A 19,638-nucleotide genomic window follows, 5' to 3' on the forward strand; every position below is an offset into this window, starting at 1 on the left:
TACACTCGTATTATTTTTCAACCAATGTTTACTACATGTAAACAGAAAAACATGGACATAGAATATACCGAGTAAAAACTTTTATAAAATATACCACTCGTTTTATTTAACATTGGATCTAATTGGTGGACTAAAACGTCACTATTATCTCTTGAAAAATGTTTGTTTCAAATAATAATCACAACGCATTGTTATTCGTCTCAAACTCTTATCGTTATTGAAGCATTGCAACGTGCGATGCTTTTAGAATACCGTAACATGTGGTATTTTTGGAGCATTGCTACATCGACGTTTACCGACACCGACCATAAAATATTTTTTCGGACATCGGTAATGTGAGAAAAAATGATCGAAAGATCTCTTCGTTTGGCCGATATTCATGATAATTTCGTATCGAATACGATTTGATCACAGCTTAGCTGGAAACACGAGCAAACCACGAAGGTAAGCAGTTTTACTTCAATCGATCGAAATATGCATTTTTCGGAGAACGTGAACACTGTTAACCGTATGAATGAGAAAACAGTGGAAACGTTGAGAAACGTCGAACTTTTCTCAACGAAAATCAAGAAAACGTGACTTGGTCGAGAATATTTGATGCAATGGTGGCACATTCGCTAGGACCGATTGGTACAATGAGATTTTCACGTTTCGTAGCAAGTTCGATGGGATCATCGTCGATTGAAATGCTTCACGATAAGTTTAAGTAAATTTTGACGACAAAACCAATGGGGATAAATGTAAGAAAGGAATTCGCAGAGATCGCGAAGGCAGCCACTCTTTTCGCTACCGAAATACGCACCCCACGGCACTTTCGTACAGACACATTACGTTTTACACGAAACACTCACGTTTTCACAGTTCAGGAGGAGTAACCACCGCATCGCTACTTTGTGGTGGTAATTTTAGTCGAGTGTACGTAATACTTGGGCGAAGCAGAGCTCCCTTATCTCGAATTCTAGTCTCTGCCATACGTACTCGAACACCACACCGAGTTGCGGGGTGTCACCTTCGTAATAATGTTGCACCTCGACACACTCATATTTACATGTATCGTGCACCGTCTGACGCGTCCCGAATCCGTATCACACTGTCGCATGCACGAAAAGTATAAGAAAAGAGGTCGCGCGACTATGAAAAATACATTTTCTGATGGCACAGCACCGCGACTTTGGCTCAATTCACCGCCATGTTGCAAAATCGCGATCTGCTTCCCATGATGCCACGCAGCTTCGTCATATGACAGTGCCGTCGTGTCGACCAATCAAATTTGAAAACGCATGCGCCTTCTCTAGGACTTGCAACCGAACTGCCGCTAAGAATATTCTGGCGCGAGATTTGAAATTTTTTCCAAGTGTCCGTCGATACCCCATGGTTTTTTCTATTTTTCCAAGCTGCGAGGTATATCTTTCATTTACGTTGCTCCCATGGTGGTTTATCGCCATTATCACGCGTTTCTTTGAAGACTTTGTTTGTCCTGCTTCTCGATTATTTTAGTCGCTCGAACGAGCTATTTTAAACTTTAATTACTTCTTTTTGTAGCTCAGCTAATTTCCTTACTACTAAAGAATTTGATAAAGTTGGACTACGTATTTAGTAATCGATCAATTCATACTTACACTTTTTCGGAGTACTTAGTTGGGACAGGTCTGCAATGTGTCTTCCAGCAAGTTGCGGGATTAACAAGTCTAACAGCTTTTTCTACTAACCGTCAGGTCAGATCTGTTACTGTTTTATTTATAAGCGATCAAACGTTTTGCTGTCGTTAAACTGACAAACAGAATTGCGAAAGATTGATTTAAGTCTGTACTTGGAAGAATGTGCATCGACTCGACTGTTTATTACGTTTAAACGATCTGTAAAAAGTTTGACAAAAATAATCGTTAAGAAAGGTCATAACAAGTATTTTATATAAACAGTATCATTAAAATGGTTGTGGGATATTTATAAATACTTTCGCGCCATTTGTACATTCATTTCCCGAGAATGATATTTACCTTGACTTTTTTTAAAATTAAAGGTTTATCACGCTAAACTAAGATTGAAAAAAAATAATTGGAAATACTTTAAAAATACTCTTTGCAAATGATAATTCTTAGAAATTCATTCTCTCCGATATCTTTCGTCTCTACTCATACAGATCTAACGGCTACAATGACTTCAAATTTCTTCGTGTACGTTTTTATACAGACGGTCAACCGTGAAAATTGTTATTTTTATTATAACAGCGTTATTGTTGCTGTTGTTATTATTAACTTTACATATAACGAATAAACGCATAGCGATGGTACAAATGTTTGTAATCCGCAAGATCGCAGACCATTAAAATTTACGGAACACTGCTTTTGGAACAGAGATGACAGAATTTAACAGTCCATCGATGAATACCAGTTAAAAAAGAATTTCGAGGAAAATTCTTGTTTTTCACAACGCGGAAGTAGCCTGACGTGTATTGCACCAACGATAACTTCAACATTATTACGAATAATATCATAACGTTCGATTTAACACTGTTGTACATACTTGTCACTGCATTTACGACTACGGAATCACTGAAATCGATATTTGATTCGTAGAAGCAGCGTAATCACGATTTTCTTAACCGATAAGATATAAAAATACTAAAGGAAACTAAAAAGATGTAGAGTAATAGATGTAAAGCGCTGAACGTGTCAGGAAAAAGAAGATCACGCTAAACTGACTTTAACGAGACTCGACGGTAATAATTGTCATTAAACGTAGTAGCACGTAAAAACGCTATTATCCTTTTTCTTATAAATAATTATAAACTAGGTCTGCTTTGCATTGATGAATGACTACAACGATTTCCTTGTTTTCGCATTCTCCCTTTCCACACGCATGCACGTTCATAAAATGCTACATACACAGGTGTTTGAACTAACTTGACGCTCACTTTCGGCGATGGTAACGATAAAAGCGTTCTCGACGATCGAGGAATTGAAAGAAGGATGATACGTCACGCGAGGAACAAAATAAATAATACGCAAAAGTTTCCACGTTTCATTGAACGCTCAAAATCCGTGCATTCTCTTCTTTTGATTAGAAAACCAGGTCTTCTCTCATCCTATCTTTCAAACGAAATATCGCTAACTCGTAACACGGTAAATTATCTTTTTATACGCGACAATCAACGTGTGTTTCTTTTATTATGACTTACTTACAAGATGGCATACGCGCTGAGCTGGTTAAATCAGATTTGACATTTGGTGAACTCATGACTTTTTACTCGCTCGACCCCACCGCGGGTTATCTCGTTTCTTATGTACATATAAACAGATATTACTGTAACAAGGATTCCTTCTCGTATAGGACGTTTCAAAGAAAAAAGAATTAATACGTAACGCGTTAATTAACCATCGCGATCGTTAACGATCCTAGCGAATTGAGAGTTTCCTATTATCAAGCAATTACCTAAACATCTCAACGACGATAAACAAAACGACTCGCGATAAACGAACGATTTACAATGTAGAAGACAGATCGTTCAAGTTCAAGATTTGCGTACGCATTAAATGAAACGTCCTTTACGAGGAATGCCGTCATAGCAGCCGTTTTGTAAACGATACTGCATATGCGTAATGAATAACGCATATTATATTAAAAAATATGAGGGGTCACCGGTTTTGATAAAACTCTTCACCCGAGTGCCCCGAGACCGTTGTTTAAATGAAAATTGATACATAAGAGAAGAAGAAGTAGATTGAAAAAAAAGCGTACAACCTATCTAAGAGGAACAAAAATAACGAAAGAAGTATTACAAACAACAATTCAATAAAAATAGAACTTATTGGTCCGATTGTCGATAAGAATAAAAAGTCTGTACATGACGCATCGAATTTTGCATTGATTTAAATTATATACTACTCTTTCTCTTCTTGTCGAAATAACGGCAGCACTGCACGTCGGAGATCATATGCTACTAATAGCATATTTCGGTCGCTCGATTAAGATAGTGATCGTTGTCATTACAATTAAGAAGTAACATTATTAGAAATATCGTAGATCTAGATTTAAAGGATCGTATAACGAACTACTGTTTGTTTCCTCAAGAAGAAACTTCATAGCTTTTTGAAAATGACTTTTGGACGCGATTAAATTAACAATTGATCTTCTACGCGAATGACGACGGTCTAGCCCTTCGTGCCCACTGTATCGATACGCGACAGCTTCAGAAAATTTATGCTTTTATTATGACATTGTGTCCTTTACTTTTATGGATTATTTGTTAGGGTTGGTACACTACCTGCAATCGTGCGCAGTGTGAAACATATAAGAAATAATATTTGCTGAGTTCAGGCACGAAGGGGTTCGTAAACGATACGAAATGACTCTTTCCTGGGTTAGAAAAAAAAAAAAGAAGAAGAAGGAGAACTAGAAATTGACATGAAAATATAAAAATAAAATTCACAGCGTCTCGGAAGTAGCGCTTGGGACACCTCGAATATTTGAGTATTCCAATCTTGTTTAGCATAAACTTAAAGAAAATGATTTATAGTCGTAAACCACACTATGTAAATACTACGAATATACAGATAGTTGACCAGTTTATCGAATATTCAAATAGTATTTAAATAGTCAAATATTTATATAATATTTGAACAGTTAAATGTTAACAGTTATTCATGTAAGATTTGGATGAACAAATATTGATACAATATTCAAAAAGTATTCGATCAGTTTAACGTTCAAATAATATTGGAATACAGAAATATTCGAGTAGTCTCATCTCTACTCGAGAGGAGTGACCCGACGATCGTTCCTACACTCGAGATCTCAATGCATCTTCTCCATTCGACAAGTAAAGATTCTGTAAAACCTTTGAAACACGCTGAACCTTCGCATACGACGATCTCAAATGTCGCTAACGTTTACTGGGGTCTCGGTCCTCAAAGTCCTCTTCGGAATCTCGTCGGTGGACGTCTCGCCAAAGACGGGTCCGATGGTCTCCGAGACCGACTTGGAATTGTGCTTATCGATGTGCGTCAGCTCGATAGGCAGATATATCGTTCGACAATGGTCTATGTCCGCTCTACAAAGTGGACAACGCTCGCAGCGTCTGGCGCAATCCAAGCAGGCCACGGCATGTCCACACGGAAACAACGCTGTGTCCAGGCTGCGATCCATGCAAATGCGACAGAGCATGGCGTCCAATAATCTTGCCAGGCATTCCCGAGATTCCTGCAAACGTACCAAACAATTACTTGCCTTGCACGCTGCTGTTTGCTTTTGATGTCACACAACAGCCAACAACGTCTACATGGCATTCTATCAAAGTGTCACCAAACGTGATAAGTCCTTTTTTTTTATCGTCAACAAAAGAATTAAACGAATGGAAACTTGTATGGCGGTGCGATATGGAGTCATATTGAGACATATTGAAAGAATTCACTAGCGACTTGTCGGAAATACCTTGCACTTCGGATCCACGCAATCCCCAGCGCAGCCATGCGTCTCCAAGATTTCCTTCTCCTCTGGTAATCTGACGGTCGCCGCCTCGCAGTACAAAGCGCGTCGCGCATTGTCGTACACCTCCCTGCACGTTCTGCGAATGTCGAACACATATTTCTTCCCCAGCGTCGAATCCTCGTTAAAAATCGAGATTATAGTACCCTGAGGATCAAGAACAATTCAGATAATTCATCGTTTCGTTGTTTCTCCCGGGAGAGCAACATCGTTATGATTAGAGTTCGGCGATTGATTCTGCAATTTTTGTGTCGCCTATATGTATATATAAATTGTATCCAATAAAAAAAGTTCGAACTACTATTTGAAAGTATCTCTAATAACCAAGTATTTAATTATTATCGTACAAGTAACGCCTTCAACGACGTTCATCTTATACTCGTCGTTCAGAATCTACATCCAGATAAGAACGGTGCCCATCTCTGATCTCAACCCCGGTCACGACGTGCCATAATCGAGTAGATACCTTCAGATCCCGGATAAATTGAGCGGTGACCGCGCTCCTGACCGTCTCGCAACTATAAAATGCGTGCTTCTCGGTGATCGCTCGGTAAAGTCCGCTGGCTGATTGACTCGAATCCAATTTAAAGTTCAACGAAGTTTCCTCGCCGTCCAGAGACAGGTACACCAAATGAAACATTCGACGCTGAGACGTCGCGCTTTGTATCGCTGTGTACGGTATGCTGCAAAAAGCGACAAAGCATACAAATAACATTAATTTTCTTACATACCAGCTAGAAGTTCGTTTAATTACATCCTACTGAGGGATGACTTCAAAAGGGGTTTCGATTGATACGAGAGATCATTCAATCGTTAGAGGGAACATCCTGTATTTTACTGGCGCTGTCGGTGCGATGAACGTTTCAATAAAGCGTAAAATTGAAGAAATTTCTCTGCGACAACGGTATATTCCGTTTGAAAATCTCTACCGAGGCGCGAACGTCCAGAGACTACTTTAAATGAAATATTATTCGCTTATCGCCTTCTGTTTCATAAGGAGACGGTGTAAGGTTCCCCGGAGAATTGAAGATTTGCAAGACTCGAGCCTCGATAAATTGTGTCTCTCCGCTATGGATCGATAGTTGGTAAATTCCTGACGCTTTTCGTCTTTCTTCGGGGTGAAGATTCATACTGATATCAATCTCTGATCGATAAGTAACTGTTCTCAACACGATGGCAAGTGTAGGTGATCGTCTAGACAGTGTACTTTCAAGTATAATGGTTCCCTCAGGGGCTGTAGCTACGTTTGATTGTAGTTACAGTACGTGCTTAGCAATCCCGAGGTACTCGAGCTATAGGAGGACCAGTGGTCTGACAGTGGGGGATCAGTAAGACTTACAAAGAAAACTCATTCGCTATTCATCTTCTATTCGTTACTCAAAATTTTAGTCTAGATAAGAATTACGCCCATCTCCGAGCATCCCTCATACGTACTTTTGCGTTTCCTCGTCCTGGGTGTGATAAACCGTGATCCCGTGAGGCCCAACTCCTATCACGGATACTCCGTTGTATCCGAATTTACTGTGGAACATTTCCTGACCGAATGTGTCCAAATTGGATATTTCTTTCAGCAGCCAATACTCGGCGGTCGAAGTTTTCATGCCCTATACAGAAGATGAACAGTTATTGCACCGTTGCGACGGTTATTTTAAAACTGTCGAGAGAAAGATGGGAAATTTTTAGTTCTTTTTTAATAAATATTTTTCTCAATTTTAAACGTCACTCAAGCAGTAGCGCGCAACACGTTGCGAGATCATACAAAATTTGTATCAAATTCTCATTGTTTCTAAATACAATTCCAAGTTGATATCACTAAAAATTTCATCTTTTCTCTCGGAGATTCTTCATTCGTCCACCAAGGAATGAACCAGCAACGTACCTTAATTTCCTTGTGTTGCTGGACTATCCGGTGCAGAAAGTCTGGAGGTTTCGGCTCGTACGGTTCCGTCGGCTGTATCTGACAGCACTGGGAATAAAGGGCGTGGGGTGGCGACATGACATCGTAATCGCCGCCATCGGCTTGAGCTATTAAGGCGACCAGACGCGCCACGGATCCCCAGTCCGAAACCTTCAGTCTACCCTCGACCAGCTCCAAACGAGAGTGCAAGTAGAATTGATGCCTGTGACCGAGAAAAAATCATTACAAATCGCGTCTACGCTTAACGTAACTTCACACATTAGTTTCATATCTAAATTAAATGTCATTCTACTAGGTTTAATTAAATCTTTAATTACACCGCCTTTGGTGAATTTATGGACACACCTACAGACACGCATCACTGGCTCCGAACGTTGAATAACGCCCAGCGTCACGGGTAATACCCTTTTTGAAAATAATTTACGGGTCTAGCCAGCACGCGACGGTGGAAACAAATTTATTGTCGGTAGTTTTATCCACGAAGGGGTAATAACGTCGACCAACCATCGTCGGGGCAGCAACCCGCGAGCAAACGATGCACGAAATACGGCTAGCCTGCTTTACGGATCCGCTTGTACGATCGCTTCACGTTGGACCGTCGCATTAATGGAAAATGCAACAGGGGGTCTCGATGGGATAATTCATGGTGTGCCAAAATAGCTCGAAACCCGCGGGAGAAATTAATTTCTATGGATACCGAATCGAGGTCGATCCTTCGAGATACTAGCAGATCGCCGCGGTTTGCGGCCGTTTCGTCGTTCGAATTTAATTGGTCGAACGAGATTCGACCGGAGTTCGGTGCCGGTGAACGTGCGGCTGGACTCGGCTGACGCGTCTGTCCATGACAGGTTAATTCTACTGCCGCGGATGTTCTTCAATACTATCGTACAGTATTATACGTAAAAATAATGTCAAATTTATTGCATTTTTCACGAGCAAAAATTTCTACTTGGATTCTCGTTTCTTGGATTTCTCGTATCGGGTACTTTGTACTTCGCACGTATCGATTCATCTGCTCGGTGTACTCTGTGCAAGGTGTCAAATTTTTTCTATAGATGCAAATCAAATAGGTTAATCTAGGTTGAACGTTCGGGAAACTATTAGATCGGTTGCGGTTTTGCGGCTACCCCAGTTGCTCGAATTTCACTGGTCGATCGAGATCGACAGAGTTTCGATAAGCTTCCAGAAATTCGAGTCGCGTCGACGGCGAAAACAAACTTCTATGCAAACATTCGTCGCGATTGCCTGTAATTCTCGCGCGAAAATAAACGGGGCACATCATCGATCCTGAACGTCCAGAGGCAGCGTGCTTTTTTGGGAAGGACAGTCTTTTTCCAATTTACTCTGAACTTGTCATTTTTGAAAGATTCGAGATGGGTTCATTTTTAGATCCATATTACGAATAAAAGCTGCAAATTGAAGACATCTTTTTCTCACCCGCGTCGACACTCCAGACTCGACCGTCTCAAATGAAGTCTCGCGAACGTTCGAGGAACGTCACGTCGTCTTCGCATTTCTCGACAAATTAAACGACTTCTCCCTGTCTCGTAAACTTTTCCACGGCTACGACAGGAAAATAAAAACGTTATTTACCGCGGCAGTCGTTTCCAACAGTCTCGAAGACAGGCTTCCGGGGCCGGAACGAGAGGTAGGTCGCGATTTTGCCGAAGACATCGTACTGGTCGTGCAGAACTTTTCGCTGCTCGCAAAAGTTCGATGTGTGATCTATAGTCGACGAAGCAGAGGAAGAAGAGAAGCAACTGCGCGAACCCGGCGACATTTGTCATCGCTGGGACGATATTGGTTCCGCTGGAACTTGCACAACAGCGGACACCCAATGTCTGAAACTCCGATTCTCGTCTTGGTGAACGACTACTTAACACTGTCAACTCTCCACAATCGATATTCAATATTCTCGAAATCGCCTACGGCGAAGATTAGTTTCCTTCCTTTAGCTTAACCCTAAAATTTCGTTTCTTTTATTCAGATAGGAAGTGGCAAAAATATCCATAGTATCGGTCAAGGGTCAACTGTAGGACTCACGATCCAATCTCGTCTTTGATTTTCATTTTCTACGTAAAGATCAACGCCAACTTTGCGGTGATTCGTGCGAATTAATCGTGTTATTCGTTCCGGGTGAGGTTTTCTTCGTCTACGACGTGGTTTATACGCATCATGGAACCCTAGCATAATTCTGTTTTATTTACCACCGATCGATTCGCAGCCGTCAGACGCCCCCGCAAATAACTCGACTCGGTCTTCCGAAGTTTCGTTTGCCTTTACATCGCGCGTTCATCTCGCGTACGGCGAGCTTCCACCGGCGGAAACTTGGTTCTTAAACTTCTAGTTAATAAAGTAACCGCACAGCTCAGCGAAGTCGAGCATCCCGGTTCTGTCAGACGGCTTCTGTCTTGCAGCCGTTTGACGGCTGACCACAATTTCCGCCACGACTTACCGACGATTTACTCGCGTTCGTCTTCGCCATCCCCAGTTTCGCAATACTGCGCGATTGTGTTTTTTAATACGAAAATTACTCAAATAATCGACCTTCTAGCGAATATTCCCCCTAACACGGGCACGTTTAAACTTCGATGCAGTCCATAATTGAGCGTTATAGTTTTCCACGTTAAACTTTCAGTTCAGCCACGAGCTAACAAAATTCGCTTTGTCTCGAAAACGGGGATATCGACGAAGTCGCAGCCAACGACAGAATTCGCGCGTCAGTAATTCAAGCGGATGAGATCGTTTTATCCGGACTGTGGTAATTTCCCAGCGTACGTTCCTAGCTCGAATGGCTCGTGTTTGGGACGGCAATGAATTACCTATCCGCCCGCGAGCTAAATCGGTTTCTTGGTCACGCTGGCCGCCCAATATCCGTCCTCCTCGGGGTACGTTGGAAAGTATAAATCAACCTTTGCAACGACAATAAACGCTCGTGTCATCGACACGCTCCGACAGACGTTCCGATTTCAAGACGTATAAATATTCATAATATCGTTACGTGATTATTTAGGCATTTATCGTGATGAATGAATTTTTGATGAGAGTGAAATTAGTCTCGTTTCAGTCTGCTGTGTAGTGCTATTTCCGTGGATCTCTTTCATTTTTCGATCGTACCTTTGATTACAAAATTACGATTACAATTCATGCCTAAGAGGTTTCGAAACTTCGATCCTTCCAGTTTATTCATGCGAATTACAACGCGATCGAACGGTGCTCCGGCAGCAATGTTGGAGGCGTGGTAACTAATGTCAGCGTTTCAATTTAATCTCGCTACGGCCGTAAAATCGATTGTTACCATAAAACTCGATTTACTCAACGGAATTCAATTCAGGAACTCCGATTGTATCTCCGTTCCCGACCGATACCGTAGTTACGTGCTAGTTTCGTTTCGCCGCAGAGCTCGCGGGGAACTTCTCATCGCGAAACTCTGCCATCTCGTATTGTCTTTGACCGATCTTGGTGTACAAACGTTAGAACGCTTCAATTATTCGCCACCCCTCCACCGACCGACGTCGTTCTCGCCGTTTTGCACGAATCTCGGTACGATAACCGTGCGGCGAGAAGCAATCTGTAGAAACTCGCTCCAACCAGGTGCAGCTATCTCAGAGTAAAGCTCATTCTGTAAAAACACTACGCGTTTTCTAATTAGTATGTTATTTTAAGTAGACCATTTTCAGACAGGTCGGTTGTAGAGGAAAACATACGCGTCATTTATTATTTAAAGAAATGAATTCTTCTACGTTCAAAAATAATTTGAAAATCCACGAAGTTCCAGTGCACAGCAACTGAACAAACTTTCGTTTCGCAGTTTCCGTAATTTCATTTAACAAATACTTTCGTCAACTCGAAATGGGAGAGTCCCTCCGAGGGTAGGACGCGAGCTAACCTGCAGTTCCTCGACGATGCAACGAGCGAGGGTAATCAAAGTAACGTTCCGCTTTGCAACGATAACGTCAGACGCAGAGTTTTCGGGCGCGCAAAGTCGACTCCCGCTGAATATGCAGTTTCCGCCGAGTCAATTGCGTTTTTTCCCCTTCCCGTTCCTCTCGCGAAAAGTCTGCGGCGGAATTTTTGCGAAAGTTTTGCACGCGATGTAAAGGGGTGAAAGGCAGACGGGAATAATCCTTCGGTGGAACGAGGTTCGAGGTGAGTGGCTCGTAATACCACTGGATTACAAAGCGAGATTCACTGCGAAAGTCGAGGTAAACGAAATCTCGAGAACGCAGTTCCATCCTACCTAGAATTTCGCACGGGTACGACCACCGTTCGTGCGTTTTTTCCCCCTCGTTTCCGTTCTTCCACGTTTGCGAACGGCACCGTCGAATCCCGGCTCGGTCAACAATTCAGCCGTTTATTGCGAAAATGGTTCGAGTTCATTTTTCGTTCTTTTAAAGGGTGGTTTCTGCGGGCAATGTTTAAAAGAGACAAAATTTTCTGAAAGCTAGCCGGCGAACAAATAAATAAATTATGAAGTGCTCAGTTTCTGCGCCTCGGTTCCACTCTTTTCATTTTTAGAGCTGTACAATTATTAGCGTATGAAAAAAGCACCGTAATTATTTGAAAGTAACAATCGAATCGTTATTCACAATTGAACAGCCAATCTCGTATTACATATTATAACAAACGGACTTTTATTCCCTTCATAATGAGCGGTCCAATTTGAAACGGGAAGAGTATTTAATTTCACAAAATTTTGGTTTCCCGGAAATGACGTCCTATTGTAAAACCACGCCTGGCGCAACGTTAATTAGCAAGTTTCGTTCTCCAACGTTTCGAACGTCGCGGACTAGCCGTTAGAGCGATATCACATTGACCGGAATTTCCCGTGAATTTAATCCCTTCGAATTTAATCAGGTCTTTGCAGAGGGTGCCCGAAGATCCAGATTAGTCGTTTATACGCGACGCGCCGGTGGGCGGAGAACTGGAGCGATATTAATTGGTGAAAGATTTCGCGGGTATCCGGAATTTCGCGAAAACAGGAATTCACCTTCGACCGCTTTGCTCGTCTAGGTCGTTGCACTCGAATCTAAACGCGCGATCGATCTAAGTCCCCCGTCTATATATAGTTTCCCTAGATCAATGAGCGATGTTCGCGAACGAACGAACCAAAGCAACAGATGCAGCTGCGTTCCACCCAATAACTCTCAGATTCCAACTTCGAACACGACGCCGACGTACTGATTGGACCCACGAGCTAATTATCCTCGCCAGTTTCGCGTCCACTATCTCTCGAAGAAGCTTCACGCTTTTTTACCTGATCGGAACATTGGTTCTCCTTGGAATTTTCTTAGTCGACGTTTTCTTACAAGCGATCCTCTTCGAACAATTATTCCCATTTTCGTGTAGCTTCTTAATTGCATCGAAAGAAAATAAAATACAGTGGGTATTCCCGCAAGAGTAATAAATATCGACAGAACGAATGTTTGGATAGAACCAAGCAAAGAGGTGTAATGTTTGAGACGACTTTCATCAAAGCCGGAAGCGTAGAAAAGTTTCTACGGCGAGCGAGTAAACCGGACGACCATTAAATCTCCGGACACCGGCTCTCGAGTACAGCAAACAGCTTCCAGGTATTTAAAAATTGTTTAGAAAGTTCCGGGGAAAGTTGGCTTAGCGAGGGGTAGTTTAATAACAGGAACTTCCCTCGAGGAGGTTACCAGAAAGCGCATAGAAAACTTTAATGGCACCACGATCGTTCTTGGCGTGGAACTCCGCTCCATATCAGATCAAGATTCCGCGAGTTTTACTCCGATGGCTTTTAAAGATCGTACATTATCGAAGTGAGTCGGCCTGGAATCGAAATATATCACCCAATCATAGGAAAATAATATTTCTCGTACAGTTCCATTACTCTACCTATGAAATTCAATCGATATTGGTTTCAAATGAAGACAAATTTGTACAACTTTCGAAATAACTAAGGGAAGGCGACGTATCGAATTACCCGTGGCAGCAAACATTATTAACCTTTTATTACTTAAGTAAACTACTTACTAGTTAAGTAAGGTCTCACCGTGCTTCAATAAGTTCGCGGAGTGTAAAATGGCGGATGTTGTAGGCTCCGAGATAACGATTTTCACGGGAGCGCTGCTCCTTTCGCCAAAGTTTTCCAAGAGTTACGCGACCTCAAAACCGCGCAATCAAATATTAATCGGAATACATTTCCATAACTCTGCGTCCTTTGGATATTCAACGATGCTCGAAATTTGAGGAAACGATCCAAAGTAACGGAAAGTTTTAACGCTGCGCGCAATTTCCATGTGAGATACACAGAGCACCGTTTACGACGGTTTTGCGAATGCGATTTCGGTGTTTTGCGAAATTTCGCAAACAAACGGTACCGATAAATTTATGCCCGCGTGGGGGGTTGAGTAACCAGTGTTCCCAGCTAGTGACCACCGTCGCTCGAAACGTAACTTACCGCCAAACTAAAGTTTGGCGGTTGAGCTTTTACTTGCTTTCCAGGGACACCCATTTTCCATTTTGCTCACGTGCTTGCAATTAGCGTCCCAAAATTTAAAGTGCTATTTAAACGTAACCAACTTGAACGAATTATTTACGAGTAGCAAAATGTGACTTAGCATCCCTTGAATTTTCTCATCCATGAATTTTCTTTTTATCTTTTAAAAAAGACTGCAAATAAGATAGTGGGGAAGGTAGGAATAATAAAAGTCCATCCTGTTTCTTTTTAATCTGGGTAGTTGCACAATAGTCGTAAATTCGAAAATGGGACGAAAACGGTCCAACGAGCTCTCAATCACAGTAAATTATGCGCTTAGATTCGCGTCGCGAGACGCTAGGGGGCATAGCTTTCTCGAACTTGCCCGACCGACTTTCGAGTGGGCATCCATTCGAATGCAAGCCTGAAAATCGCGAGTTTACGCCGACTGCCCCTGGTCTCGACGAGTATCCTCGAATCCTTTGGATTCCAAAGTTACGTTCTCTTAAAGGTTAAGCGAGAGACGGTCCTCGAAATCCAAGCAGAAAACTTTTAGACCCTCGCCAGAGCTCGCGTGATCTCTTTTCCTTGCTATTCGAAAATACTGGCCTCGGGGACCTCGCAAAGAGATTGGTAATTGTAGAGAGAGATATAAAATTTGGTATCATGTCGATGCTGCAACGACGAATTTCCTGTGTTGTAGGAATAAAGGAATGTCACCTGTATGGGAATATATCGATGCCACTTAGACTTCATAATTATTCACACCACTGTAGAAAGTCATTAGGTCTATGTTGGAATTATATAGTTCGTTTCTACCGTGAAGTCGCGTACTACGTCAGGGAAACGATTAGCGTACCTAGCGCTCGTTAAGTCGGTCCTGGGGGGGTTGGATGATTCGCAAACGAGTGACTCGAAATTATGTCGGGCATCGCTAATGAAACCATCGTCGCGTGCGTCTATCTCTCTGAGCCATTGTCTCTTTTTCACCTCGTCTACTGCTGTAGCAAAATTTTTATCGTACATTTTATCGTCATATCTTGGACAAAGAGATACGTATTTTAATTCTGCAAGAGAAATACTTCATATTTTTGACCAAATTAATACACTGTATAAGAGAAGATATTTATTTATCGCGACCGACACAGGGTTAGAAAAAGGTCGCGGGGCGCGTTAAAGCGAGACGAGATTTACGCGACGACACGAACGTATTGTTTCGCATCGGTGATATTCAATATCGCGGAACACGACGTGGTCGCGCAAACACGTGGAAACTCAGTGTATCTCGCGACAATACCATTGTAATAACCACTGATTTATATTCCCTCCAGGGGGGCAAACGGTCGCCAAATCTGAATCGCCGTTCTGCACCGGCCATTTCCGTGACTACGCGCTTTGTTCTATGGTTCCGGAATTCGGTCATTCCCCGGCACGGTTGTATGGGCTTTATACCAGATTCCCTTTTTCTCCGCTATACAGCATTTTGTTCGTTGCATCCACGATGCAAATTTTTCTCTTAGGAAGTACGTCGTTCTTGTATAAATCAATATCACGCCCCAACGATGGCGATGTTCGTTTAGTCTTAAAAAATTCTAATTTTATTAAATTCCAACCATTATGACCAGAGAAATTCGCCGTGCGATGCGAAAATTCCAGGAACGTGGTACGAGGAAGCTTATACCTTCCATATAAATTAACATTTTTTAATGAAAATGGACAGAAATGTAGTTCAAAGTATGCGCTTTTAATATATGCAGCTCGCAATTTGTATCAGGCATTCGGTGTAGTCAGAAAAAATTTTCAAATACTACCATCCTCGTCGGTGACATTCATTTTTAATTACATCAGACCTTTTTAGCATCCCGAACACATCGATACTCGAGCGTTCTTGACTCTATCGATAACCATCGAATCACTGCGGGCCAGAGTTTCATTTCCCAATTTTCGACGCCCCTAAGGCCAGCCAATTTCGAAAATATTGGTTATTAATCGAGCCAGCCCGACACAATCTATGCGAGAATTGTTCTCGCATAATAGAATTCATCCATAAAGCATGGCATTGCACAAAGGCTAACCTACATATATTTCCAGCTGACGACATAAAGCAACCAGGGACCGAATGATCAATTTTACCTTAATGAAATTCTAACGTCACCGTCCGAATGCTTGGAGCACGATGAATAGTCGAGTGTGCTCATATCACTGAAAAATATTAATCGTTTCTCTCCCTCTTAATTCCCGCTTTTGGTCTCACTTTTAACGAGCCATTCTCTTTAATCTCGTCGACGGATTCCCGCTGCTCCTCCGCGCGCGAAAGAGCTGGAGCGTTCATCGGACGACGGGTTAAAATATTCATGCCACGATCGTAAGTTAATTCGTTCCCCTGGCGTCTGACGCGGACGTTTATACGCCCCTGACGAGGTATTAACGGGGAAATATTCAAACGACGTTAATACAGTCCACGCGTTTATTCGCGCAGCGGCACGTCGGACCTATTAAGCAGCGATGCGCATGAAACGAGATAAATCTCGATCTCGTCCCGATCTCGTTTCGATTTCGAGATACCATTTTGGTCATCATTGTAAATTAGAAGTAGGGAGATCGACGTTTTGGTCAACCTTCTGTTGATTTCTGACCACTGTTACGAGGGCAGGAGGGGGATCCGCTAGTTTAAATATCGAAACACGTGTTGCTGCGCGCGGGTGTCACCATCGAAACGAACAAATACCGCGTCAGCTGGCGCAATTACCGTCGAGGAATTAATTCGCGCGTCGAACGCATTACTCCTCGCGCGTTTACCTTCGCGAAGGGCGATTCAGAGCGTCCGCGATTTAATCGGAATTACGTTCCAATCCGTTCGAATAGGTTACATAAAACCCATCCGTGTCGTGCTCGAAAATATTCGTTATTAATTCCATCGAGACCGACTGCCACGCATTTCACCTTTCTCGAATTTCACGTTCACCTTTCGTCGCTGGAATCCCGCGATGATTATTATTATTATTCAAACGAAATACTTTATTTATTTCTTCCTATCCATTTGGGATGTTTCCAGGACATAGTGCGCATTTGCATACAGGACACTTTGTAGCAACTGTACATAGTGAAGCGTGGAACGGTGAAAGTGGCAACATACGAAGAAATTCATGGAAAATGAGGTCTCGTATTTTCGAGACAATATCTTTGGAAAATACGTGAGATACATAACATTACGCTTCTGATTCGAGTTCGTGGCACTTATTACGAGGCACACCCTGTATACCCAGCGGTGATATTACGCGATGCAATCAGGAGGTCCGTACCCCGATCGTGGCATGCAATTTTGTACGTGCTCGCTCGTCGATCCTGGGGGGGAAAGCTCTTTCATGGAACTATCGATCGATCAATCGCGTGCTAGGCGAATCGAGCTGATTCTCAGAGCTTCGTTCCAGAGGACAGAAGGGATTCGTTCTACGAAAACGATTTTCAATTCGACTAAGCTCGAGCTATCGGCACCTTCGATCCAGCTTCGAAATATATGATAAATACCGGAGCAGTGTTAATTTCCAGAAACAATAGAATATTCCTGATAAATAAAAAGTGAATTTCATCTAGATATAACTTACTGTTTTCCAACTTGTATCATGTTAATTCAATGTATTATCTCGTTCCCAAAATTCTGACCAGGGACCAAGAAACTAACATTTTAGAACAAGAAGGACTCTTTTTCTTACCTGGTGGCTTCCTGCAGCAACAGGTGAGGCGGTACCCAAAATTTAACCCTCAACGCGAACCTCAGCGGCGCTACACCGCCTCCGGTTTGCCTCTCTATGGGATTTCTCAGGTTCAACCAAAGCTCCTCGCCCTTTGCATTCTGATACTTCAGCCCGAAGTAGTCGCACTCCTTGCTGACTCCGAGACAATCGCACACCTGCAAAAAGAACAGATATCTCAATTATAAGGGGTGTAGCTTACATTTCAGGATAAATTTCTATTTTAATAAATCATTTCTCGTTGCAATTATTTTTTCTCCTACTTCGCCACATTACACTCTGAACGAACTGTCGCGTTAACAGTACAGAAACTCGTTCCCTCTGATTTCTCGAATAGTCAACTATTTGAGCAGATCGAGTATACGTTCGGATAGAATTCGAGTAATATTCTCTGAATATTTTTCCCAGAACAGATCGAGAATAGTCAGGAACAGAGAAATATTCCGGTCCCAAGCTCTCCAACAAGCACGCGCGAGAGTTACGTGTACTTTTTGCCGGAGCCAATGTCTCTGGCGGAATTAACCGTTTATCTGGAATATTTGGACCGATTAATACGCGCGGAAACCGCGGTCTGATTCGTGGGAGTGCAGCTACGCGGTCGAGCAAAGCGCGTAATAAATTGCTGGCAATAATTTAGAAAGTTAGCCCGCTATCCCTACTAGGCTCCATAGTTTCTAACCAACCACGCGCACGACGAACCCCACACGTGTGCAGCCAACGTGCAGCTACGTGTCCTTCGTCCTCGTTGGTGCATTTACCGTCTCTTAACTAATGTGTTCGCATTCGAAAAAAACATCGCCACGCGATTAACCTTCCAAAGGTCTGAAACAGCGATAACACGTGTTTCGCGTAAATAACAGATACCACGTCAGTTTCAATCCAAACAATTTAGTTCAATTTTTTTTTAACCAAACCTACGAGTTTGGGGACGAGTGTGCCCGGTCGACCAAGGTGTTATCCTATGGAATTATAGAAACATATAGCTGCACGTGGAATTTTTTAGAGCGCCGTTGGATCTGGATCCAAGGCATGGAAACCGGTCTCAGAGGGTGCGGTGGGTACGATGGCAGCGAACAAAGCGAAAGAGGCAGGTATTTTTAGGTGAATAGCTCAGCTAGAAAACAGAACGAACTCGTTGACGAAGCGTTGGAGACGGCAGGGCTCAGCCTTGGTCCCATTGACATTAACGTACGTTCTCGAGCTTTCGACGCAGCTAGCGCTGCAGTACTTTCCTCCCTCTTTTTCCCATCGTCGTGCACAGGGTGTCTCAAGAATCGCAGCACGACGGTACGAAAAATTGTAGTCGGACTGGTCGTCAACTGGGAAATATTCCAGCGAAATCGAAGATCCACCGCTGAATAATCTATACGACTAAAACTGTACGATAAGCGTCTTGAATTACTCCTTTTCGTTAACAGGCTGCAACATATATACCTGGATTTCATTCTACATTTTCAATTTGGCTTTGCATGGAGGATGATTCCCTTTCTCGATTACTGGAACAACCTGTGCAAGGTATACGCAAGCTCCGAGTGCTATACCGCGAGATACGAGCCGAGCTTTTCTCCGTAGATGCAGTTTGTCGCGCGAATCCAATGCTCCGCTCTCTATGCTTTGCCAGAGATGCATGCACACGCGTGCACCCCAGCTTTCCATGAATATTCAACCGACGGCGGCGGACGGTTTTGAAAAATCGCCGACACAATGTCTTCTGCGGGTCCAAGTTCTTTTCACGGCATGGAAACTGTGAAAAGTAGAGGTGGAAAGAGATGAATGCACGAGAGAAGAACCACCGAGTTTACCGTCGCGCTGTCAGCCATCGCGCAACGCTGCGTTTATGCATTCACCTGGTTAAGGGGTTATATGCGGTTGGAAGGATTATGTAAAAGGGGTATGTACATTATGAGAGGAGGCTCAAGTGTGGATTTTTCGTGATTAAATTACTCATTTCTTTAAAACTCCATTTGTACCAGAAAACGTTGAGTTCCCGAGCCATAAGTGTCTATTGGGTGGTCTTTGAAGAAGTATCTCGAGCACTTAGT

General features: G+C 42.7%; 2 protein-coding genes across 2 annotated transcripts in view; both read right to left on the bottom strand.

Annotated features, from left to right (window-relative positions):
* LOC128889383 (uncharacterized) overlaps positions 1–1,205 on the bottom strand; it is a 69,214-nt gene extending 68,009 nt beyond the window's left edge. Inside the window, exon 1 of the mRNA XM_054146956.1 lies at positions 852–1,205. The gene's annotated coding sequence lies outside the window, so the exon portion shown is untranslated. The remainder of the gene's footprint in view (positions 1–851) is intronic.
* Positions 1,206–2,134: 929 nt separating this feature from the next.
* LOC128889414 (E3 ubiquitin-protein ligase MYLIP) overlaps positions 2,135–19,638 on the bottom strand; it is a 92,364-nt gene continuing 74,860 nt past the window's right edge. Inside the window, exons 2-7 of the mRNA XM_054147040.1 lie at positions 17,558–17,754; positions 7,364–7,604; positions 6,919–7,088; positions 5,951–6,167; positions 5,431–5,631; positions 2,135–5,199 (exon numbers count right to left, since the gene is read on the bottom strand). Coding sequence (XP_054003015.1) covers positions 4,873–5,199; positions 5,431–5,631; positions 5,951–6,167; positions 6,919–7,088; positions 7,364–7,604; positions 17,558–17,754 — 1,353 coding nt within the window. The 3' untranslated portion in view covers positions 2,135–4,872. The remainder of the gene's footprint in view (positions 5,200–5,430; positions 5,632–5,950; positions 6,168–6,918; positions 7,089–7,363; positions 7,605–17,557; positions 17,755–19,638) is intronic.

Source organism: Hylaeus anthracinus, unplaced genomic scaffold (assembly GCF_026225885.1).
Source record: "Hylaeus anthracinus isolate JK02 unplaced genomic scaffold, UHH_iyHylAnth1.0_haploid 11997, whole genome shotgun sequence".
Taxonomy (NCBI): Eukaryota; Metazoa; Arthropoda; class Insecta; order Hymenoptera; family Colletidae; genus Hylaeus; species Hylaeus anthracinus.